This window comes from Girardinichthys multiradiatus, chromosome 7 (genome assembly GCF_021462225.1).
Source record: "Girardinichthys multiradiatus isolate DD_20200921_A chromosome 7, DD_fGirMul_XY1, whole genome shotgun sequence".
Lineage (NCBI taxonomy): Eukaryota > Metazoa > Chordata > Actinopteri > Cyprinodontiformes > Goodeidae > Girardinichthys > Girardinichthys multiradiatus.
In genome coordinates this window covers 19108771-19123821 of record NC_061800.1, presented here as the reverse complement: position 1 = coordinate 19123821, position 15051 = coordinate 19108771, and the positions used below count along the sequence as shown (strand labels likewise).

The window sequence follows — 15051 nt, the reverse complement described above, 5'->3', positions numbered from 1 at the left end:
AATCATCAAACTGCCTCCAGCTACCTGATTGGTCATGTTACTATGGAGCCTTAAGTGTAACAAGCTGTGCTCCACTATGTATTCTGTCTATTTTCTATCAGAAATTGCAATGACTTCCCCAGGAATATGAGCTACAGTTATTTGTCAGACCAGACAACACAAGCAAACCTTCACTTGCCATTTTTATGCTGGCTGGTTCATCATTGCTTGTTACTTGGATCAATTTTGGCAGATAATGGCCAGTGCAGACCAGGAACATGCCACAAGATCTGCAGTTTTGAAGATGATAGATATGATGATGATGAGATTGAGTATTCATGGAAATAATGTGACCCATATCCCCTTTTTCCTTTACCCTGGAACATCTACTATCCTTGATTTCCAAAGAAATGTTTTGGATTTTATTTTTCTGAAAGTATTGTGCTGTCCTAAATGAGCTTGGCACAACAAAGGCTGTAGGAATTTCTTTCGGGATCTTGAAGTTTTACATTTCTACAGTAGATGTTATTGAATGCCAGACTTTTCACCTAAGCTTGTTGATGTAACACAAAACTGTCTTCAGTTTTCTGAAACCATATTGTGATATTTGTCAACCTTTAGTCAATGAGTAAAAACAGGTGTATGTTAAAATAATTTTAATATAGCAATATGTATCATCAATTAGAAGTCTAATTTCTAAGACATTTTGCTATCTGCTTTATCAAGACCACTCATGAAGACCTAGATGATGCCATCGCTGGAGATCGTGGATATGACCTAATTCCTTATGATTATGGTTTGACAAACCAGACAGAGGAGGGCAGCACTGGATCCCCATTCAGTGTGGCCCAAGGCACAGACCAAGCCAGCATTGCCATGCCTATAAACCCTAGGCGAGCTCTGATAGTTTTCTTCAGCCTGAGAGTGACCAACATGGTATTTTCTGAAGATCTCTTTAACAAGAGCTCCCCAGAATACAAGGCTTTGGAGCAACGCTTCCTAGAACTGGTAAATGCCTACATTGTATTGAATTTGTTCTAATAAGTATCCACTTCGACACGCAGCTTGCAAAATCTGATTTTTCTATTTCTTCCTAGCTCGTGCCCTACCTTCAGTCCAACCTGAGTCACTTTGAGAACTTGGAGATCCTGAACTTCAGGAACGGGAGCATTGTGGTTAACAGCCGGATGAAATTTGGGAAGCCGGTGGCCCGTGGCGTCACCACCACTGTGTATCTCATCCTGGAGGACTTCTGTAACACAGCTTACCAGACCATGAATCTAGCCATTGATAAATACTCACTGGATGTGGAGTCAGGTGAGTTTCAGCTGATACATTTATTGCTTTGCTTATGTTTCTTGCAATAAATGGATTTGGTGCTTCCACAGCAAACCCCTGCTTGACAGTCTGTGTCAATGTTAAGCTAAACAGTTTAGTTGCATTAATTTAATGATTGTTGTCCAGTCTATTCTTTTAATTCTTGCCATAAAGAAAATTAAGGATTTCTCAGACTTTCTAACCAGACATGATGTAACTCTTAATTTTTAGAATAGGTTTAAGAAATGTTTAGAAAAATGTAACCAGTGAGAAACTTAATGTGAAACATGCTGACAGAAAACAAGGCACTGCAAAATCACATCATGCATCAATAATATAACTGGACTAAAAGGAATAGATGGTAATGTTTTTATGAGATGAAAATGGTTGATGTCTGTTTCAACATCACCAAATGTGCTTCTAAAGATCCTTATTGTACTGAAAGATAACACAAATGTGGATTTGAAGACTTGGGCAGATTTTTATATCTCTGTTTACAACCAAGTAGACGAACAGGCAGAAATTATCCAAGTTAGCCCTGGAAATACAGACAGAAAACACATGCCAAAAGCCCATTGCACCCTGGTGTTCTTCTTGTCAACACTCCTTTTGTTTAGCCAGTAATGCATTTATAAGTCATCAGATAGAGATCCTCTAATCTGTTTTTATTTTGGTTCTGATTCAGTCCAGAAATCGGTATTTAGATATTTACTAATTCAGATGTTTTCTAATTCAGAATTCTACTCTAAAATTTTGTATTACTTTTGATGCAGGTGTTGTATATACTTATATAAATAAACCTGGAGGAATTATACAGGTGCATTTTCTACCAAAATCTCCAGTTGTATTTATATTTACAAGACTGACGTCAGATGCATGAGAATGATTCTTTGATGTCTGTACTTACATTCTTGTCTGCTCCAGAGCTGTTAAATCGGAACAACAAAACAGAGAGTGTGGTGTGCAATGGGCTTATGAACAGCAGTGGTTATACCCAAAAAATGTGCTGCTGTAAATTTTAAGGTTATTTTAAGTTCTAAAATGGTGGAAAAATTACAAAATACCCTGGTAATTGGGTAATCTAACAAGTGTTTCTGTTTTAAACTGCCAGTAATTATTTATGAGCAGAGGTGATGTGTGAGAGATGGAGAGAAGTAACACCAAACACCTTAATAAATGATGAGGTCCAGAACATGTAGTGTTGACATTTTTTAAAATGTGAATTTAAAAATTTTAAATTAGATATTAGCCCTGTTAGCATGGTTAGCATTACTAGCCGCAAAAACAGTGCATTTTCTACCGAGTAAATATTCTTACCCATGTTAAAGCAGTTGAATTAAAAATGTTTTTGTATTGCTACCTGTTATCATTAAAGTCTTTTTTATTAATTCCTTTTCATTTCCAGGTGACCAAGCAGACCCTTGCAAGTTCCAGGCTTGTAATGAGTACGCACAATGTAAAGTGAACAAGTGGTCAGGGGAGGCGGAGTGTGTTTGTAATGCGGGCTACTTCAGCGTGGACGGCCTGCCGTGTCAGAGCATCTGCGAGCTGCAGAGCGACTTCTGCCTCAATGATGGCAAGTGTGACATCATCCCTGGCCAGGGAGCCATCTGCAGGTGGGCGAGGGAATATGACTGTGTGTGTGTTTGAATAGAGAGCAGCAACTAAACAGATTTTCCAAGTTTGTACAGTTTAAGAGCCAGAACCTCTGATTTAAATATTATTATTTAAACATCTTTTTTTTTTTTGAGTTTTCTTTCTGGTTTGGCTTCATGTGCCAGAATTATTGACTCAAAGAACCAGATTTAGGCGTGTTTTGAACATGTTTTGCAATAAAACTATTTTCATCTTTGAGGATTTGCACTTTTGCAAAAAGACCAAAGAAAGCAAGTTAGTATAATAAATAAAAACCCTTTAGCTTTGTTGCAGTAAAATAACCATTCTCTCTAAGCTGTTTAATACATGATACTTTGTAGAAAAATTACCGCCACAGAGAAGTGATAATAATCTTTCTCTCACAAAAATGTGCATATTAAGCCCACATTTGTAACACATGTTATGCTGTGCTCCAATTCTTACATCTAAATTGATTTTTAAATGTATGCATCATTTTTACATCTATATGTTTTCAGTTGTGTTCAGCCTTGTATCTTACATTAGTTACATTCATTTCCAGACAAAAATGAGATATATGTATTGAAAGTAATGAATAAAAAAATGCGAAGTGCAGTACCTTGAGACCTCACAAACCGGATCTGTATGGGGGTTTTAAAAGTACCCATGGGGTCAGTCAGTCTGTAATTCACCACGGTGCCAAAAGAGCTAGTGACCGAAAAATGCAATATAAACCTTTTATATTCTGGCAGAATTCAGATCGAAGTTGTATCTTCTGCTGTGGTTCTGACCAGCATTGTTAGGCTGCTTTCACATTAGATGCAGTGGCCAATTTATTGCTCGACGACAGACTCAGAATCAGAATCAGCTTTATTGCCAAGTTCGTACATACAAACAAGGAATTTGACTCCGGTACACTTTGCTCTTTACTTTTGTTTTTGTATTATGGAATATACATATTTACAATGTACAATATACACGTATATAATAAAAAGGTGCATTTGCAACATCTGTATGCTGTTGTTTTGTACTCTATTGAATGTTCAACAGAGAAACAGCCTGGGGGAATAAACTGTCTCTGTGGCGGCTGGTTTTAGTGAACAGTGCTCTGTAGCGGCGGCCTGAAGGTAAAAGTCTAAACAGTTTATGTGCAGGGTGTGTGGGGTTTGCAGAGAATTTAGCAGCTCTTTTCTTGACCCTAGACCTGTATAAGTCCTGGATGGAGGGAAGGTCAGCCCTGATTGTTCTCTCTGCATTCCTGATTATTCGTTGCAGTCTGGACCTGTCCTGTTTTGTGGATGAACCAAACCACACTGAGATGGATGAAGACAGGACAGACTGAATGATGGCAGTGTAGAAGATAACCAACAGCTCCTGTGGAAGGTTGAACTTCTTGAGTTGTCTCAGGAAGTACAGTCTCTGCTGGGCCTTCTTTCGAACAGTGTCTATGTGTGAAGACCATCTCAGGTCCTCAGAGATGGTTGTTCCTAAGAACCTGAAGTGGTCCACGGCCGATACAGTGTTGTTGAGGATGGTGAGGGGGGTGTATGAGGGTGGTGTTCTCCGAAAGTCCACCACCATTCCCACAGTCTTGAGTGGGTTCAGTTCAAGGTAGTTCTGACCGCACCAGTGTACCAGCTGATCCACCGGCTGTCTGTATGCAGACTCATCACCATCCTGGATCAGTCCAATGACAGTGGTGTCATCTGCAAACTTAAGGAGTTTCACGGACGAGTCCGATGAGGTGCAGTTATTTGTGTACAGAGAGAAGAGGAGTGGGGATAGAACACAACCCTGGGGGGCACCAGTACTTATTGATCTGGTTCGGGAGAAGGATTTCATGACCACAGACGTCAGGGCTACAGGCCTGTAGACATTTAATCCTAGAATGGTGGGTTTCTTGGGAACTGGGATGATGGTGGATCATTTGAGGCAGGAGGGGACCTCACATTTCTCCAGTGATTTGTTGAAGATCCGGGTGAAGATCGGAGCGAGTTGATTTGCACAGGCTTTCAGGCATGATGGGGAGACGTTATCAGGTCCTCCAGCTTTTTTTGTTTTCATGCGCTGAAAGAGCCTATTTACATCTTCCTCGGAGATCTTTAGTGCAGGCAGAGAATCTGAAGGTAGGGGGTTGGTAGCTTTGTGGGAAGAACTTGTTCCTGAATGGGATGTAGAGGGGATGATTTGAGGTGTGAATGGCTTCTTGTCATGTCTGCAGTAGAAGCCATTCAGACGGTTGGCCAGGAGACGACTCTGTTCAGGATGGGTGGGTGGGCTCCTATAGACAGTCAGGTTTCTCAGACCAGTCCATACAGCTGAAGTGTCACCAGTAGAAAGGCTGTTCTTCAGCTTCTCACTGTAGCTTCTCTTGGCTGCTTTGATCTCCTTTGTTAGTCTGTTCCTGGCCTGCCTGTACCGCGCCCAATCTCCACTGCTGTGAGCTTCTTCCTTTTCCCTGCGCAGATTCCTGAGGTGTGGAGTAAACCATGGCTTATTGTTCCCAAAGGTGCAGAAGGTCTTGGTCTGCACACACATGTCCTCACAGAAACTGATGTATGATGTCACCACATCAATTAGTTGGTTTAAGTCAGTGGCTGAAGTTTCAAAAACAGTCCAGTCTGTGCATTCAAAGCAGGCCTGTAGCGTCTGCTTTGATTTCCTCAGTCCACTTCTTAACAGTGTGAACCTTGGGTTTGGAAGCTCTTAGTCTCTGTCTGTAAGTTGGGATGAGGTGGATTAGATAATGATCCAAAAAACCCAGAGCAGCCCTGGTAACATCATGATATGAGTCCTTTAAAGCTGTGTAACAATGGTCCAGTGTGTTTTTGTCTCTGGTGGGACACTTAATATGCTGTCTGTATTTGGGGAGTTCATTGGAGAGGTTTGCTCTGTTAAAATCTCCCAGTATTATGATGAAAGAGTCCATGTATTTTTTCTCCGCGTCTGTAATCAACTCAGCAAGATGTTTTTCTGCGGCAGAAGTGCAGCCATGCGGTGGAAAATATGAGCCGATTATTATAAACGAGGAAAACTCTCTTGGTGAATAAAACGGTTTACAGTACTACATGTTTTCCTCAGCGCTTTTATGTCGCTGCACCAACCTTCATTTATATAAAAGCAGATTCCGCCCCCTCGCCTCTTCCCCGATAGCTTGGCGCTGTGATCCGCTCTGAACAGCTGGAAGTCCGGCATCAGCAGTGCGCGGTCCAGGATGTTTTCACTCAGCCATGTCTCGGTGAAGCAGAGAATCGCTGATCCGCAGAGGTCCGTGTTTTTACCGGTGAGAAGAAGCAGCTCGTCCAGACTGAGGCTTTGGTACACTGAGCTGAGCAACAAACAAAGGACACCACACTGCCAAGCATGCCACCATGTAGTCAGATTCAGTGCTCTGTGCATGCCTCAAATCAGAGATAACCTGGAATATGTCTACAAATACTAACGCTTAGGAGAAGCTAGCAGTGTCTTCACACAAGATTAAAGACATATGGTGATCTAAACAATAAAGGACATATGTAACAATTTGGGAGTAAAATTTTGGTTTACAGAGCCATAGAAATGGGAGATGTGTTTGCATATTATGAAAGCTGTCAACAGAAACATTCGTCTCTCCTTACGATCAATTTAATCTGGTTTCTATAATTACAATGTGACTCTAAATGATACTTTTCTCAACAACTTATACCCTTATAATGTTTTGGGTCTTTTTTGTGCCCTGCTCTGATCGCTTGTCTCCCGCTCTCTAGCCCTGCGATTAGTGCAGTTTATGTCGCTTACTGCAACCTTACTTTTTGCATCGAAACATTCCTCTCAACAATTCACCACCAACAGCCTACTTTATATTAGCAAGGAAAGCTAAAATACTGATCTGTAATCATCTTGTAGCTGCAATTAAATGCTCTCTCATTCATTTTGCTCAGACACAGAGAAAAAAAGCAAGTCACAGTTGAAGCTGAACATGCAAGAGGCACCTTTGAAGAGAATTGTCATTGATTTAAAGTGATGTTCACAAACGACAGCTGTGGTCGCCCCGGTTTTCTGGCTGTTTAATCCCTGCTCAAACTGCCTGTCCTAGCTTGGCAATTATTGTATTTTTGCCTTGTTGCTGAACTTTTGGTTGTTCCTTCCCTAAAATTCAGGATTGCAGTTGTTTCATATTACTGAGGCAGAAAGTTTTATCCAACAAAGAGATTGTTTTTGGTTGGTAAGGAAAAATGTGTCTTCATCTATAGATCTGTGCATGTTTTAAAATGTTTGTTTTATTTCAGAAAAGTTTTTTAAAATTACTTATCCACTTTGAAAAACAGGCTGTTTTTGTTTTTTGTTTCATACTTTCAAGATTTTTAGGATATCTTACTCTAAAATAAGATATTTGGCCTTAAAGGTTTCCCACAAACTAATTTTAATGTTTCTAATGTGTTTTCTGTTATTGGAATACATGTTTGCATGTTCAACAGACATTTGCATGTGTGTTGAAATTGAAAAAACTGTGTTGCAGACAAGTGACAGAAACATGTTGCCTCTGCTCAGGCAAGGCTTTTTAACTCTAGTAATTATGAGCAGATGCAGGGAAGACGAGCCAATCTGTTAAACACCCACTACAGTTTCATAACGCAAAAAGGCAGCACAATGTGCTGCTAGATTCTCACTTACATCCAGCTAAAAGTATTGCATTCTTCCATGGAAACAGGAAACACACAAGAGATTTTTTCCATAACAAGGAATCGGTGATTTTGTGACACCTGCAGAATCAAAATGAATTTATCAGCTTTGCCTTTACAAAAATGCTGTTCAGTCCACAGTTTTACGAAATGAATTTCAGACTCACATTTTTCATCCCCAGGTGCCGTGTTGGAGAGAACTGGTGGTACAGAGGTGAACACTGTGAGGAATACGTGTCTGAGCCACTGGTAGTTGGCATAGCCATAGCTTCTGTTGCTGGTTTCCTGTTTGTGGCGTCTGGAGTGCTGTTCTTCCTGGCCAGGACGCTACGGGATCAGTATGACAAGGAGGAGTCTGAAGATCCTGTACGGTGAGGACTGAAGCTATAATACCTCAAGCACATCCATAATTAGTAAACCTAAGCTATTATATATTTGTTGGTAAAAAAAAATTTTTTCATTAGATTACATGGTCTGGGTGTAGGCCTACGTTCCTCCAAATGTAATAGTGGATATAGTAATAAACGTTTCATGAAGTGTACTTTTCTAAACTAATGGTGCCCACTGTTAGATTGTGTTTCAAAGCTGCTAGGGGATCAAAAAGTTACAGTCATCCTGTATTGGTTTTAGCTATTTCCTTTGAGTACAGGGATTTCCCTGAATCAAGTTATGCACCAAACGTCCATTTCCACACCCCATTCTCTTTGCAGGGCAACATAAGTGATAAATAAAAATGTAGGAACGCGTTTCTTAAATGAAAGAAACTCAGCCACTTCTTTTTTGTCCATTTATGTTTCTGACTGACTTTCAAGTCTGGAAACAATGAAACCAAAATAAACATTTTAAAAGTGTGGTAATATGCACCTTTTCAAATGAGATACAGTATTTTTTATGGTGTTTTCATTTAGGCTTTTTAACTCACCTGACATGAAGCTAGCTAATGGTGCATTTGATTTTTTTTGTCTCAGAAGTCAGAGCTTGGAGCTGGGATTGTCTTCACAATGTAATTTATTGTGTTCTGGTTGCAAGTTGGAAAACCGGCGGGATTTACTAATTGCTGGGGTGGTAAATGCTAGTAGCTATTCAAGCTGATACCAATGTATTTTTCTGTATTCTTTATCTATGACACTAAAGAAATAGATTCGCAAGTAGAGATTGTATGGTATTGTGTGTGCTTCTAGTTGTTTGTAGTACAAATTCTTAGAAGTACTAAATTCACAACTTTAACTGTATTTTGTATGTGTGGCAGCCACACTGAATCTTGAGTTTAGTTAGTTAGAGACTGATGACTTTCCGAATCAGAGATCTGACCACACAGGGTTTTGCTGTTGTTGTATTTTCTGCTGCCGACTTGGAAAATGCAGCTTTTAAGTGCAAACATACCGCACAGTTATCATCTCATATAGTTTAACACAGTGGTTTAGTCATTTAATTTGAGGCTCAGTTTCTCACCCGGCCAGTATGTCTCGGCTGATCTTTTTCTTTATTCCTCTGTCTCTTCAGGCGATTAGAAAGTCTACCATCATTGGAAAGGGCGACCAAATACAACCCCATGTATGAAAGTGAAGCTACAACAGGTTACAGCCACTACTACCGTCGATATCCTGAAGCACCTGTGTACAGTAGTGCCAGCGCTGAAGCATCTACTGACTTCAGCAGTGAGGAGATACGACACATCTATGAAAACAGTGAGCTCACCAAGGAGGTCAGTATTCCTTTCCCTCCCTTCCTCCTTTTTTAGAAACGTGGTCTTCGGTTTTCTACTTGGAGGATATTTGTTAATATTGTTAATTTGTTGTTAATTTTATTACAGAATTTAATTAATTTATTTCATATTTTTTAATCCTTAAGAAACCCATTCGAAGGAGAACTCTCATTGCCAACGGAGACAAAATGCATATATCACATTAAAAATACAAAACAGCACTTTAAACAGAGTCCAGCAGAACAGAACATGGTTAACAGCTAAATATTATGACAATTACATTTCAAGTAGTTTGGTAATTAAACACTGAAATGTAATAAAGCATGTCAGTCTAAGGTTTTGTCACAGTATTTTCCAAGGATGGATGTATACCAACAAATGGCAGATCTTCCCTGCTCTGGATGTTGTAACGTGAGTCATGATTGAGACAAAGCAGGAAAGCAGTTCTGATAAAGATGGAGGAAGCATTGGAGTTTTGAAGTTCAGTTTTTCATTATTCTGGATGCCCAGATAGTTCTAATCTAAAAGGAAATTCACATCAGCAGCATCAGATGCACACCAAAAAAATATGCCCCTGTTATTTTCTACTGAACGACTCATTCTGCCCGTGTCTGGCCTGCGGCTGACACTCTTTGGCAGGATGTACAGCGGTCTCCAGCAGTCCTTTTTGAACCTGTTCTATTCAATAGCTGATATTGAACAGCGCACTTCAGCAAGATACAGCTAATGTGTGTTTTATATTTAATAACTGGTGAGATTCATCACAGCACTCTCCATTACAGTGGCGTTAACTAAAGGGATTCTAGATTCTCATGTGTCATCAACATAAAGATGGAATTTAAAACTGTATAATGCAAATGTTATAGTAAAGATATAAATATATAAACAGAACTGGTCCTTGGATAGGACCCAGGGGAACACTTTTGGAAATATGGAGAAAAGACTGAATTAACACAGTATAACCATCAGAGGCATATCTTTAAACCATAGGCAGCTATCTTTGTCCAAACCTTAATGTGACAATTGTAGTAAGAAAACCAAGTGGTCAGTGGTGTCAAAACTATTTTTAGTTCAGGAATCAGAGCCGCACAGCAGTTTATCTTTTGCATGGTGAACATGGCAGCGGTTGCTGTCAAATGGTGTCCACAATTAGTAAGATACTTCACGACAGTTCAAAAAGAAAAACAAATTCATCAAAGTGCAAAGAGCTTTCGTTTGGCCACAGTAACAGCAGACATGTTTGTTATAGATCAGTGACATCTTTTTTGGGAGAAGACTATCATTCAAAGAGTGAGGTATGCTGCTGGAAGTGTTGTGTTAGGGGTTGCTTAGCTGCCTCTGGGACTGGGCAGGTTTTCAGTAACTGATTCAGCCATGAATTCTGGATCCCATCAAACAGTGCTTGAAGATAACCTTGGCCATCTGTCAGGAAATTGGAGCTGAACTTGAAATGGACCTTTCAACAAGATAATGATCCTCAGCATGGTAGCAGTTCCAAGTTATGGCTGAATATAGAGACATTAAAGATTTTGTTAAGCCAAGATAAAATCCCTAAAAGACCTAAATGTGTTTTAAATTTCTTCAAGTAGGAACAACTCTGTGGAAATCTTAGGGCAAGCTGTCTAACTTTTTGTTGTTCAGATGTGTCAATGAGCAATGAACAAAGCAAGCTGGACTTTGCCTGCTTTGTAGTTTTTGAGGATATTCTACTGGAATCATGAGTTTTGAGGGGGCAGTCAGTTTTGGCAAACAATCTCCCTAATTTCGAATGCAAAGAGTGGAAAGGGCTTTGCCCAAAGGGATCTGGATGGCATTCATGAACCAGATAAAAATTACTTTCTTTCTTACCTTCTATTATGTTCCACATCCGTAGCAGTCCTGTTTGCAATCTGTGTATGGTGTGATATCCCTTATCGAGGGAAATCCTGTTTTTCTGCAGGAAATCCAAGACAGGATACGCATCATCGAACTCTATGCTAAGGACCGGCAGTTTGCAGACTTTGTGCGGCAACATCAAGTGTGAGTTCACTTGTTTCCACGCTGCAGTGAGATAAAGTAATGTCCTGAATAAACCAAGATCTGTGGAAGTGGGTTTGAGATACAGGAAGATAACAAGACTAAAGAGAAAAAGGGTTTGTTTGTTAGTCGTGAGCTGGAAGAGACAAGGAGGAGGGCCATGCCAAACCAGTGTGGAAACAGATTTATCATTCTTAAATTTCAGCCGGGGCGGGAGCCGATACAGTCAGACGAAAACAGTCAGATTTAGACATTACTTTCACTGCCATCAGCCTGGTAATGGCTACAAAATGTAACAGACTTTTGCAGAAAGATAACGTTGTTGCATGTGTAAATGTTCCTGAATGTATTTCAGAGTCCTGGATACCCGCAGAGAAAGCTCCTCCACGCACACATGAAACTGTGAACAACAAGGTACTGTAGGTAATGTCTGATGTCATGTGAAAACAACTTTTGGTCACATATTGACATATTGACTCTTGATTTCAAGCCCCTAGTGGGAAAAGATGGAAAAGTTGGTCTGATGATTTATTCAAAAGCAAAAAAAGCAAAGTGTGTTATAGTTCTTTAAAGCGCTGACGTATTATCCATGTTAAACCATTTCACTAGCAAACTCTTTGCCTCACAGGAACACATGTCCTGATCAGAAATGAAGCTCCCTGTCTGATCACCATGCCCCTCATAGTCCGGACTGTGTTTAGATTATTTTCAGCACTTTTGTAAACGTGACAGTAAGTCTGCATCCATCCCCCTTTGCATGGGCAGGTGTTGACCATTCTTCCACGTACCTCGGTGCCTTCTCCTGACTGGGCAAGCCTCCTGTGACGTTACGGCCCGTTTCTGTTCATGTTTTTGATGCTTAACTGCCACACTGTTGGTAAAACTGGGTCGCATCCTGTTACTTGAACAGAAACGTAAAGACTAAACCAGCAAGTAACTTATTGTTTAGTGGGGTAACTATTTATTTGCACCGTCTTCTATCTGCTTTCTCTTAAAGGGGAAGAATATAAATTGTAATGTGTTTATATAGTTAAACCGACATTTGTCTATCAGTGATATACTCTGTTTATGATCTTTGTAATTCTCAGATTTATTTCTTAGCTCTATCAGAGAGCGATTAAAAAAGGTTGTTTTTTGTAGATGTTGGTGCTATTTTACTGTAAAAAGCTCCTTGAAATGTATGATGTCTTTGTTGTTTTATTTACATTTTAAAGCCAGCACCAATAGATGGACTCTGTTGTAGAACAAATGTATAAGTCAATGTTTTGCAGTTTGGTCTGTTTAGGTCAAATTTGCCAAAATGTACGTGATGTGGACTCCTGAAAACACTGACATGCAAAACGTCAAATACAGGGATTTTTCTCATTTTATCACATTACAACCCCAAATGTCAATCAATATTAATGGTAATTATTAAGTATTGCATACATTGGATACATGCATTTTGTCTGAAATTGGAATAATATGGTGTGCATAAGTATTCAGTCCCCTTTAATCTAATATCCCATAATAAATTCCCGTGCAACCAATTGCATTCCAAAATCACCTATTTAGTAAATAGTCTATCTGCGTGCACCTTAAATGAAGTTGGAATCTAGCTCTTCTATGAGGGCCTCGGGGGTGTCTTGAAGCCTAAGGAACACATTAGACAGATCAGGGTTATAGTTGTGGAGAAGTTTAAAGCAGGATCAGGTGGACCAACTGCAGTAATACCAAGACACGGTCCACCTGTAATGACTGTGCATGGAGAGCATTAATCAGCAAAGCATCCAAGAGGGAAATCTGGACCAGCTACAGGGATCCACAATGCAGGCGAGAGAACCTGCTGCCAGGACATTACAGGCCTAAATACATAATTGCCTACATGAAACATGGTGGTGGCAATATCATGCTGTGGGGATACTTTTCTTCAACAGAGAGAGCAAAAGACTTGTTGACCTGTTGTGGAGGTTCACCTTCCAGTAGGACAAAGCCAGGGTTTCAATGAAATGGCGTAAATCAAAGCACATTCATGTGTCAGAATAGCCCAGTCAAAGCCCAGATCTAAATTCAGTTGATGATCCAATCTAAGTCTTTAGATCTGCCAAAACCTCAGGGACATTCCCCAATAAACCCGTAGCTGTAATAGCACCCCAGAATGGACTCGAAGATGCCAAAAACATATCCACAACACACTTTTCAGACTTTTCTCGTAAAATGTTTTCAAAAGCATTTATTTTCATTATACTTCTCAGCTATTCTCCACTTTGTGTTGTGTTTATCACTAAAATCCTTTTAAAATACATTGTACCTGTAACGTGGCAAATGTGAAAAAACTCAAGGGGTATAAATTCCTGTGCAAAGCACTTTAGTTTTGTTTGAGCGCCTATTTTTGGAAAATATAAAGCGACAATAAGCTGCACTCTTCAGAAATCTAAAAGTAGTAGTCTACCGTCTTAGTGATGGGGTTTGTTTCAGATGTTTTCCTCCTCCCAGGTGAGTCCTCTGCCTTTTCCATGGATCTTTGTAGATAAGGCGTTCAGCCCTGAGGGTTGAATGTTGACAGTAACCCACATTTAACACAACTCAGAGTCCAGGAAAAGCAAAAAACACAGCTTGATAAACAACAGACACAAGATTTTCTTAGAAATCTCAGTACTGCTCTCTGTCTTTTCAATCTGAAACCTGCTGGTGGACTAATTCCAGTTTTTTTCTCTGGTATTTGTAAACTTTCTTCTGGATTTGTTATCCTTGACCCCCATTCATTCATGGAGTGGCCCTTCACATCTGCACCTGGTTATGTTCTGGTTGTGTATGCTGTCAGCCAGTATAAGCGTCGGCCATGTCTGGAGGTCACAGCCCCACACATCGATCACGCTTTGGCTTCTTGTTATGAATATATCTTCTACTAGACGTCTACCCAAGTGAAAATAAATTTTTGGAGCAGACCTCTGTGTCACTGTCATGCCTTTTGTAATCAGTCAGTTCAGTTTTATTTTCATATTTTTTTGTGCATGCATCAGGTGGATGTTGCTGTCCTTCAGCAACGGCCACCTGGTTAAACCACAGTGGTGGGCACTCATTTAAAACACACTGCAAATATAATCAGTCACTGTGGCATTGGTTCTAATTCCTGTCTGTCTCCAGTTTCTCTTTGTTTTATATTGATGACTGTAACCAGTTGAATCATCTTGTGCAGCTGTAATGGGTAAAAAAATAAATAAATGCTTTATATAAACTGCTGAATCTGGTCCAGTGATTAGAAGTAGATTTCTGACATCGGATGAGTAATAAAATACTGCTTAATGATTAAGATTAATGAGGTAACACCTTGAATAAGGACAGTTTTGCTTGAATAATCCCTTTATTAGACACAAATAATATTTTTAGAAAGTTAAAATGACAAATTAAAAGTTTTAAAAACTGGCATTTTTGTTTTTACCAAGTCACACAGTTCGTGTTGATGCTTTATTCATCAGGGTTCCTGCATTGCTCATGGCCACCATTTTACTTTCCAGCAGAAAGCGTGAGAGCAGACTTTGTCCTTTCTCTGTGAGCCATAATGTTGTAGACGATTAACTCCTCTCCGGATAATCCGAAAATGAGATTAGCCTCAGAAAGTATGGATTACAAGTTCATTTGCAGCCACGACGTTTTCTAAAAGAGTGCACACCAGTAATCAGTCTGCACGTGCAGCGTGAGCTCATGCACCAGGGTTTGTCCCAGCATGGACATGAACAAGACCTTGTGTAAACAAAGCATTGACCTGGGGAAGCAGCG

The 15051-nt window shown here is 39.9% G+C and overlaps 1 protein-coding gene across 3 annotated transcripts in view; it reads left to right on the top strand.

The window, feature by feature from the left end:
* impg2a (interphotoreceptor matrix proteoglycan 2a) overlaps positions 1-14517 on the top strand; it is a 37513-nt gene extending 22996 nt beyond the window's left edge. For 2 of the 3 annotated variants that reach the window (XM_047369766.1, XM_047369763.1), the window contains exons 15-22: positions 706-987; positions 1077-1296; positions 2702-2912; positions 7754-7942; positions 9075-9276; positions 11216-11295; positions 11648-11706; positions 11921-14517. In XM_047369766.1, coding sequence (XP_047225722.1) covers positions 706-987; positions 1077-1296; positions 2702-2912; positions 7754-7942; positions 9075-9276; positions 11216-11295; positions 11648-11690 — 1227 coding nt within the window. In that variant the 3' untranslated portion in view covers positions 11691-11706; positions 11921-14517. Of the gene's footprint in view, positions 1-705; positions 988-1076; positions 1297-2701; positions 2913-7753; positions 7943-9074; positions 9277-11215; positions 11296-11647; positions 11716-11920 lie in introns of all 3 variants that reach the window. The other variant, XM_047369764.1, reaches the window with a different exon arrangement.
* Positions 14518-15051: the final 534 nt, after the last annotated feature.